The 20196-nt window shown below is 50.8% G+C and overlaps 1 protein-coding gene across 1 annotated transcript in view; it reads right to left on the reverse strand.

Moving 5' to 3' along the window:
• Positions 1 to 20196, reverse strand: part of RARRES1 (retinoic acid receptor responder 1) — a 73405-nt gene that overhangs the window by 23736 nt on the left and 29473 nt on the right. The window contains exon 2 of the mRNA XM_075547872.1: positions 10924 to 11567. Within this exon, the coding sequence (XP_075403987.1) occupies positions 10924 to 11567 (644 nt within the window). The remainder of the gene's footprint in view (positions 1 to 10923; positions 11568 to 20196) is intronic.

Consider the following 20196-nt stretch of genomic DNA (forward strand, 5'->3'; position numbering starts at 1 on the left):
GACCTCGGTGCCCTTGACCCAGTCCATCCCTGCCATGGCCTGGAGGTGCTCTCTCTGCTCTGAGACAGTCTGCACTGGAACGCTCTGAAGGGCAGGGAGGCTGACAACACTGGACTCTGGCCCCGCCCTTAGAACTTCAGATTCAGAATGTCAGGGAAGGGCCAGGCATCAGTGCCTGTTAATGGAGTCGGGAGTAAGGAACACTGGGCTAGAAGGAGCGCCCTGGTGGCGCAGTGGCTAAGGGCGTAGCCACTAACCAAATGGTCAGTGGTCAGCACTCACTCAGTGGTGGCCACACCACTCTGCTCCCACAGCCACGTAGCCCAGGAAAGCTTCGGGGCCCTTCTACTCAGCCTCCATGGGGCTGAAATGGGCTCAAGGGCGATGGGTTGGGTTGGGTTGGGTTTGCGGGCTGGAAGGTGAAGGGTCGGGCATGCAGTGGGGCGCCAGTCTCAGGTGGGCATGTCCCAGGCCCTCGTCCGGGACTTCCTCCACGGCCACAATGCAGGGCTCGCCTAGGGACTGGTAGAAATGCAGACTAGGACTCAGAAGGTCTGGGATGAGGCCCAGGATTCCACGTGTCTAACAGGCTCCCCTGTAGTCAGTGCTGCGGGGCTTCAGACCCCACAGAGAGGAGCGAGGGTCTCAGCCATTCCAGACGGCCACCCCCACTGTGTCGAGACAGCCACGGCCTGCCTGGTGCCTGGTGCCGAAGCGGCGGCCGGGCATCTGTTGACTTTTCATGGGAGCCCAGCTTTAATTCCGCCTTTGGATTTCGCTTTTTAATCTCTCTGGGAACAGATGCACATTATTAATGGAGTTTTTATTGTCCTAACTCAGAGAAGCAAGTAATTAATGTGGGAATTGCAGAAACGGTGGGAAATGCATTGGGGCGAGGAGACTCAGGAAAGCATGCCAAGCCGACGCCCTGCTCAGTTTCCAGAAGCCAGGCAACTGGAACGTCTGTCCAGCTAGTGTGACATGCGTGCCGGTGATTGAAAGCATCCCACCATGGGGTCCTCAAAACGACCCCCGCGGATTTCTAGGAAAGTCCGGGCAGGAGCTGGGATTCGCCTGGCCCAGGAGTGCTGGCTGCAACGCAGGCCCTCCTGAGCCTGCCCCAGGGCTTTCAGTGGTCCACAGAAGTGGCTCCTCACAGAGGGCGGGGGGAGGAGCAAGGGAGACCCCTGTGGAAAGCGCCTGCATAAAACCCACTGAAGAGGTCCGTCTTTCCACTGAGCCCCCTTAGCCGCTTCCTTGTGGGAGTTTTTCTCGGAATCTTTGGGAATCTTACACATAAGAGCGCTTGTCATGCAAGCCAGTGAGTGTGCCAGGCCCGAGCAGGACAGACAGAGTGGTAGCAGCAGGGCACGGCTGTCCTGCCCCCACTTCCTCTCCCACTCTGCCTGGGTGGGGCCATTCCCAAGGTGGCACAATTGGCGTTTTTCAAACTGACGTGGGACCCCTAGCCGTCACAAAGCTGCTTCTCCCCACTGGCATGGGTAACGGGGAACTTTCATTTTAGTTGTCTGAGGGGACTTGGCAAGGCGCCTGGTGCTGAAGTGAGCAAGCCTTCGGCTGGCAGCCGTCGTGTCCAGCGGTTTAGCCAGGGGGAACGCCCTGGCAAATCTAATCTGTTCCTGTTGTAAAGATTAAGGAGTTGGACACGAGGTTGCTGTAAACCAGAATCAACTTGACAGCCATGGGGTTCATTTGTTTGTGGCGTTGGGGTGATGCAAACTGGTACCATGCTAATGGAAAGGTTGGAGGTTCAAGTTTACCTAGGGGTGCCTGGGGACAAAGGTCTAGTGATCTCCTTCCCAAAAGCATCAGCTATCAAGGACTCTGGAGAAGAGTTCTGCTCCGACAAGCACGAGCTCATCGTGTGTTAGAACGGACTTAATAGCAGCTGCTGGTGGCAGACGGGTAGATGAAATGGGTCCAGTTCAGCCTGCCAGCCAGGGTGGCTTTGAACCTCGCAAAGTCTTAGCCATGAAGGGGAGAGACAGGACATGCAGGCTGCGGTTCCTGTCCTTCTGAGACAACTGTCTAGGCAAGGGGGCGACACTCATGCCTGGAAGCCGTTAAATAGTTCCGCTCAGGAACCTGTCAGCAGCTTCCTGTGTGGCCCAGCACTGGGAGCTGGGAGAGTTCAGAGGACAACGCTCAGGGAGGGCCAGGGAGTCAGCAGGGCTTTGTGGAGGAAGGACTCCTTGAGTGATGGGAGGAGAGGGACCGAGCTCAGCCGACTAAGCCAAGACACATCGGATGCTGGAGGGTGTTTCCCACTGGACCTCTACCTCTTCTGTGGGCTACTTAGAAAAAGATTGTTGAAGGAACTCTGGCTCACAGGCAAGGGAGTTTAGAATCCCGCTTCCTCTCTCCAAAGATGAACTCGAACACATCCGGGAACTGATTACAGGGGGAGTGCATTACTTAACATGGCTCTCTAGCCAAAGTCTCTAACTCCTGCCAACGACCTCCTCCTGTATGGGTCTGGTAGGAAGATGGGGGAAGATCCTGATAAGATTCAGCGGTCATTGTGAACAGGATCCAATGGAATGCCCCAACCTGCTGTGGATAAAATGGGCACTCTGAGAAACGGGTGGTGGTGGTGGAATCTCACTCCCAGCAAGAGCCAGAAGGGTATCTTCTAGAACCCACAATGCCAGCACAGTGAACGTCCTGTTGATAGCTTTGACATCTGAGGAGCAGCAGAGTGCCAGGAGCCGGAAGATGAAACAGAGCTGGACTTTCTCGCCCTCAGAGCAAGTAAAGCTGAGTGCTACTGAGCAGGAGACTGGCTGGCTTGTGGAGTGGGGTGCCTCTGGGCACTTAATTGGGGGAGCTGGGTTTGCTGGTCCTCAGAGCTTGAGTTGAATTCCTTCCAATGCAGGCTTACAGTGGAGGCTTACAGGCATCTATCTGCAGCCCTGAAAACTTTGTAACATGTCCTGATGCACAACTCTGTCCTGAGTCTATCTCACTTTGCTTTACAATCTGTCAACTTCCGTAATAACTCCCATCACCATTAATATTGTCTGTGAGTTCTTTGCAGCCATCGCGATGGTTATTAGAATCCAGAGTTAAAATAGAGAATACTAGTTAACTCAACACACTGGGAACAGTGTTGCTTTCAGATCAGATCATTGCTAACCACCAACCATTATCCTTTAGTTTGTGGAATAAAGATGGGGGGGGGGTAATTGACCAGTCAAGGGAAGAGAGAATAAAATGTTTACATGAAACTATTGTGAGAACATCTCCACATCGTACCGCTAAGTTGGTAAATCATATTTTGGTCCTCAGGATAACGGCCCACTAAAATGCCCAAGTCTTTCTCAGAACCGGGAACATATTGCCTGGTATGGCAAAAAGGATTGTACAGATGTGATTAATTTAAGAGTCTTGAGATGCAAAGATTATTCTGGATCATCAAGGTGGGCTCCGTGTGTTCCACAAGGATTCTTAAAAGTGGAAGAAGGGTTTAAAACAAACAAATAAACAACACCAAGCAAACAAACACGGCGAGGACCAGAAAGAGGCAGCACCATAAGGAACTTGAGGTGGAGGATGGGGCTGCGAGCGAAGGAATGTGGGAGGCCTCTTCACGCTGGACAGGCAAGGGCATGGATTGTCCCCTAGAGTCTTCAGGAAAGAATGGTGATTATCTAATCTGCAAGTCCATTACCAGTTCTCTAATCAATGCTTATGGAAGCAGCAGTCAAGGGATCAAACCACACAGCGCATTAAATAAACCAGCTCTCATGACCTCTTTGAGGTGCTGAAAAGCGAGGATGTCCATATGCTGGCCCATCCAGCCATAATTCCTTATGTGATACACAGCCATATGATTCTGGCTGTGGTCCCCGTAGGGGGGTGCACTGCCTATTCACAAACAGGAAAAAGATGGGATAAAGAATTGACTTTATTAGAGAGTATGACTCTGGCCACACTCTTGCTTCCTTAAGGACATCTTAAAGAACCTAGTTTAGAACCGGACGTGACCCAAGCTATACTCTTTGTTTCCCTGGCAGCATCCTTAAGGTTCCGTCGGAGAAGTGACAGGAGCCGGTTTTCCTGGGTACTGATGGTGCCACCAGATCTCCGTGTCCTCGCTGAGCCTGGGTGGAAGCAAGAGGACCTGCTGTGACTTCGGGGTATTTTGGGCTGCTGGCTCTGGACCCTGCATTTGGCTCGCCTCTGCCTGACCTTAAGATTTGGGACTGACAGTACACAGCACAACTTGAAATATTTACTCCCAGTTTACTGAGTGCTTGTGGGACTGCTGTTGACGTCTGTAATGAAATTACCTACTAGTCTTGCTGGTTCAAACTGTGGCCGTCCCCGGTGGTCTGTGTCTGGGCCCCTCACTAACGCTGAGTGGTGCCAATGGGTTAGCCGCTAACCGAAAGGGGGGCAGTTTGCATGCACCCAGGGGTGCCTCCGAAGAACAGCCTGGAGATCTACTTCCGAAAAAGAAATCGAAGGACAGCCGCCTGGGGCCCTGTTTCCAGGGGGGCGGCAGTGGCCGCAGACTCCATGAGCAGAGCTCTCCTCTCCCACAGATGGTGACGGCGAGTGGGATGGCCCCAGTGGCCCCAAGGACGGGGGGCTCTGACGGCAAGTGCTGTTGGCTGTGCCAGTACTCGTGGAAAGACAGCAGAAGACGCCATGGGCTGGCACACAAACCAAGAAAGAAATCATTGTGGTTCAAGAACAATTTATCACAAGGTGGTTGACAGTATTCCTACTTACTAGCGCATCCGGGTACAGCTGGTTTATGAGCTAAAGGCACAAAGTGCCAGGGAGCCAAAGCCAAAGTGTTCCCCACAGCCAGGTGCCCTTTCCCTCCCTGTGCTAGAACGCGATTCTACAGGCCAACCGGGAGCTGTCGTGGTGGGTGGGCAGCGCAGAGACCTGCTCCCTTTCAGAGCCTGACAAGGCAGAACAGCGGGGCTGTGCATGGAAGGAGGCCAGCGTGGGCCTCTCTGTTCGGATTCTCTGGGAACTGTCTCCTCCCTAGCGCCAGTGTGAGGGCACTGAGACGACACGAAGTCACTCCTCGCACTACTGACCTGAAGAAGAATTCCGCTACAAGGTGCCATATTGCTGGGCTCTCCTGGAAAAAGGCTGAGCGGTGGAAGAAGAAGAAAAAGCTGGAAGAGACGCAGAGTCATGTCACCAGAGAGTCCCCGGGGTTCAACCATCTCAAGAGGGGCCATAGACCCATTGGCACCCATCACCCTGGAAGCACTGGTGAAACACAAGGCTCTGAGAATTGCCATGTTGCCCACGGAACTGGTTCAACAATCGGAGGCAGCTCACTTATGCATGTCACGCAACTGGGCAGACTGCTCCCTGGCCAACTGACTGGTGGGGATCCATAGGTCTGCCCATTCCCCCCACAGAAAGGTCCCAAGAGAAGGTGAACGTTATCTTATCGAACACATCATCATTCTAACATGCAGGTAAAACTTTCTTGAATAGATTTTAAACTGGTTGCATCAACAGGGAACCCCAGAAATCCCAGCCAGACGTAACAGAGGACGTTGTCGGAAAGCTGTCATTTGTGACAAAGAAGGATGTTGGCGGAAGGGAGAGAATACTGGTAGGATGTTCACATGTGTTCTATTGATGACGAGATGGCGTTCCGCTGTGGGGATCACAACCAACTACGGGGCACTGGGAAGAATGGGCATTCCAGAACTGAATTGTGCTCCTGCAGAACCTGTTAATCCACCAAGAGGCAGTCATTCAACCAGGTCACGGGAAGACTGCGTGGTGCACCATCAGGAAAGGCGTGCGCCAGGGCTGAATCCGTTCACCGTACGTATCTAATCTGCACCCAGCCGATAATCTGAGGAGCTGGACTAGACCAAGGAGAAATGGTGCAGCAGGATCGCAGGAAGGCTTAGTAACATCTTTGGAGATACACGTGACGCCACCTTGCTTGCTGAAAGCCAAGGGGTCTGAAAGCACGTGCTGACGGAGATCCGAGAGGACAGGCTTCAGTGGGGGCTGCAACGCAATGCAAAACAAACAAAACAAAACCCTTGACACTGGACGAGAAAAACAGCCTCATGATGACCGGAGAGAAGATGCCCTTGGCCAGTGTGTTACTGTACTGGGCTTCCCAGTCCTGCTCACGGAAGTCAAATAACGCGCTGTACGGGGCAAACCTCCATGTCAGACCTCTTAAAAATACTAAAAACGATGATGTCATTTTGAGGTGGAAGGTGGGCCTGTCTCAAGCCACGTGAAGACTGGACGTGGGTATGGATGCTGGCTGAGCACTCCTGTGTGAGTCACCATGCTGGCGACAGCCTGCATGCTCCTTAGAAACAGCGAGACTTGGCCTCACGTACTTTGGTCATACTGTCTGCAGAGACTAGTCCTTGAAGAAGAGCACCTTATGTGATGAAACAGAGGGTCGGAGAAAAAGACCCTCCGTGAGATGGATCGAGACAGTGGCTGTCACCATGGTTTTAATCTAGCAGTGATTTGGAGGATGGCTCAGCGTTTCAGTCTGTCGGACACAAGGTGGATACCAGACAGACCTTTCCTTCTCCATCGTCATTGTGGTCTTTTAAATTCTCTAGTTTTTTCCCCTATGACTTACTACTGTACTTACTACTGTACTGTCGGTGTTGAGCGACTTCTCACTGATGGACATAAAGACAGATGACTCCAAGAACAGTAGTGATGAATTAACCTGATGTAAATTAAGGGGCTTTCCAGTTGATGGCAACATCAGCTGAATGGTGACCCCCAAAATGATGTCAGTAGGCGTAAATGTTCGGCAAGTGGTGTGCTGGGCCACAACCTGATCCATGTGAGCATCTGCAGCGCTCCCCAATGCAGCGTTCCCCACTGCGGAACTGCACCCCGGAACACTGGCTGCTCACCAAGCCAGTTTCTCCCAGATGGACTGAATGTCTAATCACATGGTAAAATAGTGTGTACATGGGGGAAAGTGGGTGCAAAATGTTATCCCCACGAAAACCAAGGTAAACGCTTTAGAAAGAACTGAAAAGCCAAGTCTCTAAAACTTCTACTGTTGAGATTGGGTGTGAGTAACTCAGGATCGGACAAGAACAAAGAAAGTGGAGGATCATTCATATCGCTGAAAGAGGAAAATCGCAGATGGTCTTTTATGAGTGGAGTTTGTTGCTAGAAAGACAATGGAATCCAATTCATGGCCTTGGCTCTGTTTCAGAATATAAATGATAAATGGACATTTCTAGACTTTAAATAGAAATTCATTAAGCTATGAGTATCCCCACTTGTCCTCCTCCCCCCCACCCCCACACACTCACACACGCACACGTCCCAACTTCAGGTAAGTGTTTGAACAACTGGTCCTGCCCAGTTACAGAGCTTCTGCCTTAAGGGACAATCCGAAACAACACCTGCTTCCCAGTGGGTTGCCTTTCCAGCCAGTAGATGTGCCCGTGACGTGCACTCTGTGATCTCAGAAGTTGTCAGCAGGCGGGACCCCCATCACATCCTCCACTGGTGGTCCAGGGGCAAGCGGGGCCTTACCTCAGCATAAGGGCCACTCCAAGCGCAGGGTGCGGAGTGACCCTGAGGACTGCCTGATGGAGCCTGGGAAGTAGAACTCCTACCATGCCAGATCTCCCAAGGCTCAGCCTGAGGCTGTGCCACGTGACGATGGAACGGTCGAGGCTTCATTGGTTGTAGAAGGGCAGGAAAAAGATGGCCACGGGTGTGGTCAGGAAGGGGACGCACGTTTTCGTTTTGCGAGCTGCCCCTGAAGTTGCAGACAGCAACGCCAGCGCCTAGTGCTGATTTTCTTCTCCATACCCACCGCACTCACCACCACGCTATCACCGCACATCACCACTAGAGGGCAACCGTGTTTCCACAATGAGCCGCTCCTGCTGCCGCGCCAAGGAATCAGGCCAGGGCGTTGCAACGCTGAGAGAGGCTTGAATCATCATTGTGGGGGAAACAATCATTGGGGTTCACTATCAAAAATTGTTTTAGCTTGACCCTACAGCAAGAAATGCATTCGTATGCAAAGGAAACATTTTGAGCAACTACACTTAACCCTTACTTCTGCGATGAACTCCCTAAATTGTAATCCAAACGATTTCATTGTAAAAAACAAAGCGGCAGCCCACTTATTTGATTGCCTGACCCACTAGTGGGTCCTCAGTTTGCACAGCCCTGCTCTCATTTTATAGAGGAGGTCCCTGCGAGCCTCACCCCTCCTCTCTGCTGCTTCTGCCCCTGAATGAGTTAACTGAGCACTCACTAACAAGTCACAGGCAACAAGAGGAAGACTGCAGACCAAGGGCAGGGATCAACGTTTGCGTTTGTTTCCACTGGTGCTGATCTTGTGGTGGAAATCCCTTAACTCCCTGCTCTAAAAGCTGCAGCAGGCAGCCCAGTGAGCGCTCCAAACCACAGAGGCCTTCTTGAAAGACTCCACCCAGACCTATTGCCAACTCCCAGCGACTGCCCACCCCGTAACTGAATGATGCCACAGGCCTGGAGGTCTGCACACCACCCTGCAAGCACAGGATCAGCTTGTTACATAGCGCAGTGCAGGAAACAGCTGACGACTCACACTTTTACGCTTCACATGTCATCTTGGGTGGATCTTAGGGCGGCCTGGCAGGGTTGGTAGGACATTTATTATTCCCATTGTAAATGGGCAACGACCAGAGCATATTATTACCTTAAGGGGCTTGTTAGAAGCAAAGAAAGGGCTGATAGCACTGCGTCTTACAATACCTTGTGGTCTGGCAGGAAACACACCCACACCCACACCAATGACCATGGACCACACATGTGTCCGTCCAAGTGGACTTAGGCTCCATCGGTTTTCTAGAGAGGATTTATTTTAGCAGCAGATCAATAGGCTTCCTTCCTAAGGATCTCTGACAAAGCACCGACTGTTGGTGAGGAGCTGAGTGGACTAACATGTGCACCACCCAGTAGGATCTGGGATCCGGATTGCCCCAGCTCCTTACACCTGGCCTTTACCACCCCCAAGCACGCGGGTAAACCAGTAATAAATTTCAGGCATCCTGCACCAGGCTGCCTTGACACTCACTGTTGGAGAGGAATCCTCAGGAAACAATTCCATGAATTCCTGGGAGAAATCAAACCCTCTCGAGACTCTGGCCCTGAAAAAGTCACAGCTCTCCTCCTCGGGCCTCCAATTTTTAAAACATTCTAACTAATTGTAGAAAGGGGGTGGGGGTGGGGAAGAACCCAGAAAACAGCAAGCTAACTTATCCAAGGGTCAATGCCCTAGATTTGGTCAACATTTAAAGTGGTTTTTCTCTTCTGTGAATTTCTGCCTCTTAACCTCCCCCATTTGGCTAGAAGGCAAGCACTCATTCCTTCGGAGCTCGGAGACACACAAAGAGAACTCCAACTGAACTCCTGGGTAAGAAGAAAGTGTGACCTGACTTGGCTCTCCGGGTTTGAGAGCCGCTTTATTTTTTGAAGGATGCTACATATTTCATTTTACATCAATAAAAAACCAAGTATTTTATCCTTCACTTTTTGGTCTGGGACGAAAGGAAAAACCCTGGAGTCTGGTTTGCTTGAGGTTCACTTTCCCATTGACAACCAGGGGTAAATCTTCACACACACACACACACACACACACACACACACACACACACACACACACGGGTAAATCTACACACACACACACACACACACACACACACTCACACACACACACACACACACGGGTAAATCTACACATACACACACACGGTCCCATCTTCCCGGCTCTCAACTCCCTGATGGAAAGTTTTCAGCTCTGCTCTCTAACTTCTGTATGTGTCTAGTAAAAAAGGAACCATTTAAAAGTAGCTCTATATAATATAGATATTAATATTTAAACATATATACAGTGGTGATAATACTAGGTTGCCATTTGATTTCATAATTCATTTAGTATAGCAAGATACTCGCAGGATTCTGTCTTTGAAGGGTCAAGGCTAGGACTGGGGTCTTCTCACCCTTGGTGTCTAACACCAGGCCTAGGAAAAGCCTAATGGAAACACCCACTTGCCACACCTTCAATCCCAACCAAGGCTACATTTAATCCCAAAGTCTTTGAGGCTGGGTCTGTGGGTTTGGGGGAGCACTGGGGGAGTACTAGAAGGCGCAACCTTGTTTCGGGGTTAGATTTCACGATATTCGGTAGTTTTCATCCCCCTGTATTTGATGAAATACCCGTGCAAATACGGGCTCTGTTGGTCTCCTGGGTTACCAGTTGGGTTTCTAAGGGCAAGGTGGCAGGTTGGAAACCACCAGCCACGCCTCCGGAGAAAGACCCCAGGCTTTTTATGCCTGTTAAGAGTCAGTCTCAGAAACCCTATTGGGCAGTTCGACCCTGTCCTGGAGGGTTGCTATGAGTCGGAATCGACTGGAAGGCTGCGAGTTTGGCTTTTAGTCTTTGCGGCAGAAACGAATGCCTTGCCATTGACCCCAAAGCGTAACCTACAGCCAATTCCTAGAAAGGAGCACAACCTACCGCCAATTCCCATTCGCTTCTAACGGAAAACTGCGCCTGTTCGCTGGTTCCCATGGATTAAAACAGGCGCCAGGATAGTCAGACTCTTGTCCAGGCGGATGTGCCACCGCGAGCACCTTAACCTGCAGCTCTCGCGCCGAGGTCTGCAATTAGGAAGGGCCCAGCGTACTACCCGTTTTTTAAAATATCTCCCTAGGGATTTCTGCAGGAGTTGTGGGTGCGCTGCACGGCAACCAACCGTGGATGCCTTCCGACCAGTTTCCCCCCCACCTGCCGTCCGTCCGTCCTGGTAGGAGGACTGTCGGGTGGCTGCCCCGGGAACTGTCTAGCAGCCGTGGCCCCGGGCCGCGGCGGGTCCCCCGGGGGCGCTGGGTGGCGGGCGCCGGGGCACTCACCCACGCGCGGCCCTCGAGCACGGCGGCCAGCTCTTGCAGCGTGCTGGGCGAGCCGGCGCGGAAGTTGAAGAAGTGCAGCGCCGCGCGCGCCGCCTGCGGGAGAAACCAGCGCGGGGCAGCCGCGGGGTCCCCCCGGCCCGCGGGGACCGCGGTCGCCCGCGGGAGCAGCAGCAGCGGCAGCAGCAGCAGCAGCGGGGCGGCGGGGCGCGGGCCCCCGGGCCGGGGCGCAGGCGGCAGTGGCCGGCGGCACTGCATGGACGCGGGCGGCGGGCGCTGCGATGGAACCCGCGGGCCGGCGCGCGCGGAAATACAGCCGCTCGGCCCCTCCCCTCCGCCCCCGGGGCGGCCGGCTAGCGCCCGACCCGCCCTCCTGCCCCCCACCCCCCGCGGCCGCCCCCGCCCTCTCCGCGCTGCCCGCAGCCCCCGCCCCTCCGCGCCGCGCCCCGACGCCACGGCGCCTCCGAGCCTGGGACCCCCAGGGGCCAGCCTCCCCCGAGAGCGCACGACCCGCCCGGCGCCACCCGCGCCGCGACCCCGGTCCAGCCCCGGGGCTCGGACCCTGCTCCTCCGTGGTGCCGACGATTTCCCAACCCGAGGGGTGTCTGAGCGAGCTGGCTTCCGTGCTCCCAGTCTTGGGGCCCTACCTGGGGGAGAAGGGCGGGCCGAGCCAGGGGCAGGGGTGGCAGTGGCTGGAGGAGAGCGGGAGCTGGGGGGAGCGCCCCGAGCAGGGAGAGTTAGAGAAGGTCTAGGAGACCCCATTGGACTTGGTAACAAGAAGGTCATTGATAATCCTGAAGGGACAACCGATGGATAGGCTGAGGGTAGAGGCCGGTCGAGAGAGTGAGAGAGAGAGAGAGAGAGAGAGAGAGAGAGAGAGAGAGAGAGAGAGAGAGAGAGAGGCTGTTTCGAAGCCACAGACAGCATCTGTGCCTCCATCCCACTTCATTTTATTCAGGGATCCACACCGCTCCCCGCCTGCTGATCCCAGTCCCACTGCCGGACTGAGAAGGCCTGGTCCTTACGTGGTAACTGGCTAGGGCCGGACACAGCGATTCTGGCAAAGTAGATTCTGGGGGACGTCTGGGGGTGATGGGGTGTCACCCACGCACAAGGATAGTCCTCCTCCCCGTTCTCAGATGCGGTGCTGTCTGCAGGTATTTCGGGAACACCTGCTCTATTAGGACCTGGGGAAATGAAGTTGAACAATCAAACATCTTTGCCCAGCACACCTGTGGGAACGCGGTGGGCAGGCACTGGGCAAAGCCAGGGAGTAAGTAGGGCCTGCCTACATTGGATGGAGCTTGCAGCTCTGCTGAACATTTAAGCAAGAAAGAGATAGAAAAGTGGAGAGGATTTAGTACTTAACCAGTGTTTTCAAACGTATTTCCGAAACGTTTCTCTGGGGCCTGCTGGACCAATCTCAACCCCCAATCCATCTCACAGCTGATAGAATGGATGGAAGCAGACGCAGAGCACAGGGTTGAATTGCCACGTGGGTTTCCAAGACCCTAACTCTTAGGGGGTCGGGGAGCTGGGCTGCAAAAGCAGATACCTACCCTTTATCTTGGATTATGGGCAAAAGTTTTTATTAAAAAATATATATTTTAACCATTTTGCCAATCTTGGGTTTATTTTTACAAGAAGCTTATTGTACCTTTCCCTGGAACAGTATTTAAAAGTTTTGAGAGTCATTAGGAAAACCCATTGTTTCAATGGCAGTCATGTTGGAGAAGGGCCTAGGAAATGTATTTTCTTTTTTTCCTGTTTTAGCGTTTATTTTAAGCTTAATTTACTCCCCAGCCACAATTCTTTGCTTATTCAGCTTCCTCTGGGAGAATTTTTCTTCCGTGCCACCTCCCCTTCTGGTTTAGGAATAACTTGTTCCTTTTCAGTCAGGCTCATTTCAGTGTGCGGGGGAGCTCCTGGGTGGGGTGACCCGACCATGAGTTCTCTAAGTCCAGCGGCGCATCTTGGGGGCTTTGTTCACCTGGATGTGCTCAGTGACCAGAGAATCCACATCGAAACCCTTCAGTTCAGCATGGCTGCCTTTTTAAGCATGTGCAGCAAAAATTCAGCACTCTTTTTAGGCCACCGGCCGTGGGCCTGGTTACACCTACCAACTCCACCACTGTAATGGCAGAAGGGCACACAGGCTTCTGCAAAGTGACATCTTTCAAATACTTGGCGGCTTTCTGGACATGCATGTCCTTGATGGTCTGGGGAGTCTCACGGGGTTCTAAAAGTGGACCCGGAGATTCGGCCCTCTTGATTTGCATGGATTTGTGGGGTTTTCTGGGTCAAGTGATTAGTGATCTATTTTGCCTGACACTTCCTGTAGCGACAGGAAGAGCAGAAATGTATTTCTTTCGACCGCAGGTGGAAAGAAAAAATGCTTTTGAAGATCTTGGAAGTCATTTGATTAGCTTCGAATTCATTTCTGGAATTTGAGGTGAGATGCAGAATTTCCTTCCAGCCTTTTAACCAGAATATGAAATTGACCAAGCACCTTTTAGAGCGCGTTCATTGCTTTGCTTTTCTTCATGTCTCGCGTCTCGCTTGTGTTGACATGGGTGCGAGCTAGGGAAACATCCTCAAACCCCAAAACCAAACCCACTGCCTTTGTAATTCAATGCTGACTCATGGCGGCCGCCTGTGGTTTCCAAGGCTGTAACTGCTTACAGGAGTAGGAAGCCCAGTCTTCCTCCCCAAGAGCTGCTGGTGGTTCCGAACTGCTGACCATGGGGATCACAGCCCAGCACATAACAACTTCACCACCAGGGCCCCTGCCTAGGGGAACATCCTAGCCCTGAAATCAGCGCAGCTTGATCCTGGGGAGTTATTTGGGTCTGTTAGAAGGGCCTCCTGCTGTGCAAGCATTTTGTTTGTTTATCATTGCCAGGGGCACCGAGTAATTATTTTTCTGGAAATAAGGACTAATAAATTTGGGAAGCTGTGCACTTTAATCCTGTGATCTGGGTAAGTCTTCCTGAGAAGGTGTTGTTTGGGAGGAGCGGTGGGAACTGGAGCAGCAAGCACAGCGCGCCTGCGCAGAAGTCGGCCTGGCAGGTGTGAGGAAGAGGGTAGGAAGACCAATGGGGTGGCATGGGGCCAGTTTTCAGGATGGGACTTCAGATCAGAAGGCTGTGTTGAGAGGAAGGGGAGTGACAGATTCCGGGCTTGGTAGACCTTTCTGTGTCTGGATGTGCCTTCGGCAAATGGACCCCTGTGTTCTTCTCTGCCTGAGAATGAAGCCCATTCCAAGAATGGCGGAGCCCAGAGAGGGGGAGAATCCAGGGTCCCCAAGGGCATCGCTGAGTCCCCTAATCTTATTTCTTATTAACTCCATTGTTCTCAGCCTAACTCTCATGGATAAGAGCCCCTTAGAACCCAGTCATCTCTTCCAAGGGCTTACAGTAATAGGCTACTTCCAGGTTTTATGAAGATTACCTCTCCCGCATTCTGTGTCAGTACTGGGCCCCCTGTGGGTGTCTGAGGCTATTTAGCTGCAGGTAACATAGACTCTGCGGGACGGTGTGCGTGGGATGCGTGGCCACAGGGAGAGGTCTTGGGGATGCTCTGGGACTGATGGTCTGAGGAATCCAGGCTCCGCCTGCCCTTTTGCACAGCCATCCTTAGCTGGCCTGCTGTTCATCAACTTGTGCTGTGTTTTTATGACGGCTGCCACCATGGTAGGCAAGATGTTTTCATGCGCCGCAAACAAAGGGGTCGAGCAAAGGGTGGGTTGCCAGAGTGGTGACGGAGGTCCACTCAGCGCACCACCCCGCTCATTATTTGTTTGCTGGTGGAGTCGTGGGCTATGCATTGGAATCCTAACTCAAAGGTCAGCGGTTCAAAACTACCAAGGGAGAAAGATGAGGCTGAGGCATTCTGCTCCTCTAAAGACTGACAGCCTCAGAACCCACAGGGACAGGGCAGCTCTACCCTGCTCTGTGAGTCAGCATCAACCGATGGCACCGACGAGTTCGTGATCATGCAGGAAGACTCATGTCCCTGCAGACCTTCTTGTATTCCTTAGTGGCCAGACCTGGGGCACACCGCAAACCCTCGCTTCAAAAGAAGCTGGAAAAATAGCTGTCCCCCTTTTTATAAAAAACATTTTATTAGGGGCTCATACAACTCTTATCACAATCCATACATATGCATACATCAATTGTATAAAGCACATCCGCACATTCCCTGCCCCAATCATTCTCAAAGCATTTGCTCTCCACTTAAGCCCTCTGCATCAGGTCCTCTTTTTTTCCCCCTCCCTCTCCTCTCCCCCCTCCCTCATGTGCACTTGGTAATTTATACATTGTTATTTTGTCATATCTTGCCCTATCCGGAGTCTCCCTCCCCCCCACCCTTCTCTGCCGTCCCTCTCCCAGGGAGGAGGTCACATGTGGATTCTTGTAATCAGTTCTCCCTTTCCAACCCACTCACCCTCCACTCTCCCAGCATCGCCCCTCACACCCGTGGTCCTGAAGGTATCATCCACCCTGGATTCCCTGTGCCTCCAGCCCCCATATACACCACTGTACAACCTCTGCCCTATCCAGTCCTGCATGGTAGAATTCGGATGATGGTAGTTGGGGGGAGGAAGCATCCAGGATCTGGGGGAAAACTGTGTTCTTCATCGGTACTACCTCGCACCCTAATTAACCCATCTCCTCTCCTAAACCCACCCTATGGGGGGATCTCCAGTGGTCAACAACTGGGCCTTGGGTCTCCACTCTGCACTTCCCCCTTCATTCAATATGGTATATATATATACATATACATATACACACATATACATATACACATATATATACATATATATACACATATATATATACATATATTACTTTTTTTTTGCATGATGCCTTATACCTGGTCCCTTTGGCACCTCATGATCGCACTGGCTGGTGTGCTTCTTCCATGTGGCTTTTTTGCTTCTGAGCTAGATGGCCGCTTGTTCACCAAAATAGCTGTCCCTTTTGCAGCCTCTCTGACGATGAGCTAATCTACAATTTAGAACTAAATTTGGCTGCATAGGAAAAAAATGACCTTATCTTAAACAAGGCACTAGGAGAAGCTGGGCGGGGACGGCACAAGGTGTCACAGGCAATCAGGATTAGTACCTGTAGCCTCAACAAGCCTGGCCACATCTCTGCTCTTTGTGCTCAGTCCAAGATAGGCTCTGTCATAGGGAGGAGAAAGGAAGGGGACTGAGCATGCTCCGTGCCCCCACCCCCCACCTCTACCTCTCTCTTATGGGCTGCTTAGTGGTGCCACTGGACCTTTCTCCTTATGGTTCACTGTCAAGAACTTATTTGAGTTCCTAGCTGCAAAGGAGACTGGGAATTGTAGTCTTTATTCAGGGTGACCATGTTTCAGGAAGAAAACCAGGCAGGATTCTGGTACCAAGGAAGAAAAGCACATCTTGGAAGAGTGTATCTGAATCTTTAAAAAAAAAAAATCAAATCACAAAATTTTATAAATAATAATGTACTGGAGCACAGGAAGTTATTTCCTTCCCCGAGAACTGTCTGTGGAAGTCCTGTTTGTTCATTTTTCCGTGGGACCATGGATTTCTTTTTTTTTTTTTAACAATTTATTGGGGCTCATACAATTCTTATCACAGTTCATACATATACATACATCAATTGTATAAAGCACATCTGTACAGTCTTTGCTCTAATCATTTTTTTCTCCTCTTTTCTTTTTTTTTACATTTTATTAGGGACTCATACAACTCTTATCACAATCCATACATATACATACATCAACTGTATAAAGCACATCCATACATTCCCTGCCCCAATCATTCTCAAGGCATTTGCTCTCCACTTAAGCCCCTTTCATCAGGGACCATGGATTTCTAATAGATTATGTAGCAGCTCTTAAATACGAAGGGAATCCGTTCTTGGTCGGTCATATGTGGCACTAATATTTTTGCTCTTGTGATGGTATAGACTGAGCTGTGTCTCCAGAAAGATATGCTGGAGTCCTGATCACCTGTGAATGCAAGCTTCTTCGGAGGTAGGTCTTTGCAGCTGTAACCAGGTGACAGGAGGCTGTGTAGTAGGCACTGCCAATGTTACTGGCGCCTTTATGAAAAGAGGAGAAGAGACAGGCACACCCTGATGGAAGTGCCCTGTGAAGACAGAGGCAGAGACGGGAGTGATACATCTGCAAGCCCAGGGACACGGGGGTGGGGTTGGAGAGTGGGGGCTGGTAGGCTGCCAGATGCTGCGAGAGACCAGAAAGACCCTCTCTAAGAGCCCACACGGTGAGCAGGGCCCTCCTGGCACCCTCAGTTCAGACTTTTCTTCCAAAATGATGAATCCAGATATTTCAGTTGCTTTAAAGGCCACCAAGTTAATGGTACTGTGGTAGTTACACAATCTGTTGTCAATTTGAGACTTAAGAGTGAAGGAGTGGAGTTTAGCCTGTCAATCAGGTCGCGGCGTGATGACCTCATTTGGAGGTGCTTAGGAGATAAATAGCTCGCTGAAGGTGGGATACACGCTCACTCCCTTCAAGACCTGCTTGCTGACAAGACACATGGAGTTACGCTAGAGCCCTGAAGCTGAAGGAACCACATGGAGAGCCCCTGAGATGCTTCTACCGCCACTGGAACCACAAGAATTTCTACCCACTGGCATGTGATCTTCCTGTAGTCAGCGTCATTGCATGTGTTTTGTGAGTTTGAAGAGGAATCTATAGATTGGTATCAGACATGAGCTAATATTGGACTTATGGACTTGATCTGGACTAAGCTGGAATGTTTTCTCAATATTTAATTGGTCTTGTATATAAAGCTTTTTCTTTTTTAAAAATCTTTTTATTGGGGCTCATAAGGCTCTTATCACAGTCTGTACATACATCAGTTGAGCAAAGCACCCTTATACATTCGTTGCACTCGTCATTCTCATAATTCACCTTCCACTTGGGTTCCTGGAATCAGCTCAGTTTCCCTTTTTTTCCTCCGTCCCCCTCCCTCCCCGATCCCACCCCTGGTCCCTTGATAGTTTATAAATAATTATTATATCTTATCTTACACTCCCCGGCATCTCCCCTCACCCGCCTCCCCATTGCCCATCTCCCAGAGAGGAGGTTACACATAGATCTCCGATATCAGTTCTCCCTTTCTACACCCCCTTCCCTCCTGGTGTCATTAGTCCCACCGCTGGTGTTGAGGGGTTCATCTGTCCTAGATTCCCTGTGCCTCCTGATCCCCACTGCACCGCTGTACTTCCTCGGGTATAACCAGGTCCGCAAGGCAAGGTAGAATTGGGGTCATGAAGATTGGGAGGGGAGGAAGCGTTCAGGAACTAGAGGAAGGTTTTTAGTTTCATTGTTTAAAGCTTTTTCTTAAAAAAAAAATAGCAGTCTCCCAGGATTTGTTTCGCTAGTCTACCCGGACTAGTCGAGTTTTAGGTAGTATTTGTGATGCACACACATTGCTCTCCCTTGTCAAATCCCATGTGTGTGGGTGACGTTGTTAACTGCATAGCATGTTCTCCCAGGGCTGTGTCCTCTTGGGCTATTGTGTGTGCCACCTCCCATCTGGCTCTCTCTTCCATTGGAATGTTGCTTTTTTTGGGCGGCAGGGGGCGGGGGGGGGGCTCGTACAGCTCTTATCACAATCCATGCTTATATCCATTGTGTCAAGCACATTTGTACATATGTTGCCATCATCATTCTCAAAACATTTTCTTTCTACTTCAGCCCTTGGTATCGGCTGCTCTTTCCCCCTCCGTCCCCCAATCTCCCTCCCTCACAGGCCCTTGATAATTTATAAATTATTATTATTTTTTCATGTCTTACACTGACTGATATCTCCCTTCACCCACTTTTCTGTTGTCTGTCCCCAGGGAGGGGGTTATATGTAGATCATTGTGATTGATTCCCCCTTCCACCCCCCACCTCCCACTCACTTGCCTGGTATTGCTACTTTCATTATTGGTTCTGAGGGGTTTCTCTGTCCTGGATTCCCCGCTTCCAGCTCTTATCCATAGCTGTGTACATGCTATGGTCTAGCCGGATTTGTAAGGCAGAATTTGGGTCATGATAGTCGGGGGAAGGAAGCATTGAAGAACTAGAGGAAAGTTCTATGTTTCATCGGTGATATACTGCCCCATGACTGGCTCATCTTTTCCTTGTGACCCTTCTGAAGGGGATGTCCAGTTCTCTACAGATGGGCTTTGGGTCTCCACTCCGCACTCCCCCTCATTCACATTGATATGATCTTTTGTTCTGGGTCTTTGATGCCTGATACCTGATCCCATCAACACCTCATTATCACATAGGCTGGAGTGCTTCTACTATGTGGGCTTTGTTGCTTCTGAGCTAGATGGCTGCTTGTCTATCCTCAAGCCTTTAACACCCAAGATGCTATATCTTTTGATAGCCTGGCACCATCAGCTTTCTTCACCACATTTGCTTATGCACCCATTTGTCTTTTGCAATCATGTCGGGAAGGTGAGCATCATGGAATGCCAGGTTATTAGAACAAAGTGTTCTTGCATTGAGGGAGTACTTGAGTAGAGGCCCAATGTCTGTCTGCTACCTTAATACTAAACCTATAAATAAATGTACATAGTTAATTTCCCTATCATTATATATAAATATATTTACATATGTACATCCCTGTATTTAGACTTTTAGAAATTTCCTTTGCCTCCTAGTTCTATCCTCTATTTCCTTTTACTTTCCTCTGGTTCCACTATCATGTTCGGTCTTCATTCGGGCTTCAGTAATTCCTCTCAGTTACACTGACCTTGATTAAACCCTGCCGGGCCTCCTATGCCCTCCTCTTCATGGATTTTAGATCACTTGTTGTTCTCTTGTCCCTGAATTTGTTAACACCTATTCCCGTCCCCCTGCCTTCCCTCTCCCATAACCCTCCCCCCAACCCACTGTCCCATTGCTTTCTCCTCTGGATTGTTTATCCTGCCTATCTTATCAAGATAGACCTGCAGAGACAATAAGAAGCACAAAAACAAGACAGAGCAAAACAAAACAACAAAAGAAAATTAAAATTACAAAACAACAACAACAACAACAACAAAAGAAAAGCCTATAAATAGTTCCAGGTCTGTTTGTTAACCTTTAGGAGTATTTTTCAGTTGAGTCTGATGGGGTACCATGTCCTGGCTACAAAGTCTATTTTTGGTATTCCCCAGGGACTTCATTGCTCTGCTCCCCGTGCTGTTCTGCTGCACGCCTTTAGTGTTTCACCCTGGTGTAGTGGGGTCAGATCGGGCACAATTCTCACACTCTGTC

This window comes from Tenrec ecaudatus, chromosome 4, assembly GCF_050624435.1.
Source record: "Tenrec ecaudatus isolate mTenEca1 chromosome 4, mTenEca1.hap1, whole genome shotgun sequence".
NCBI classification, from domain to species: Eukaryota; Metazoa; Chordata; class Mammalia; order Afrosoricida; family Tenrecidae; genus Tenrec; species Tenrec ecaudatus.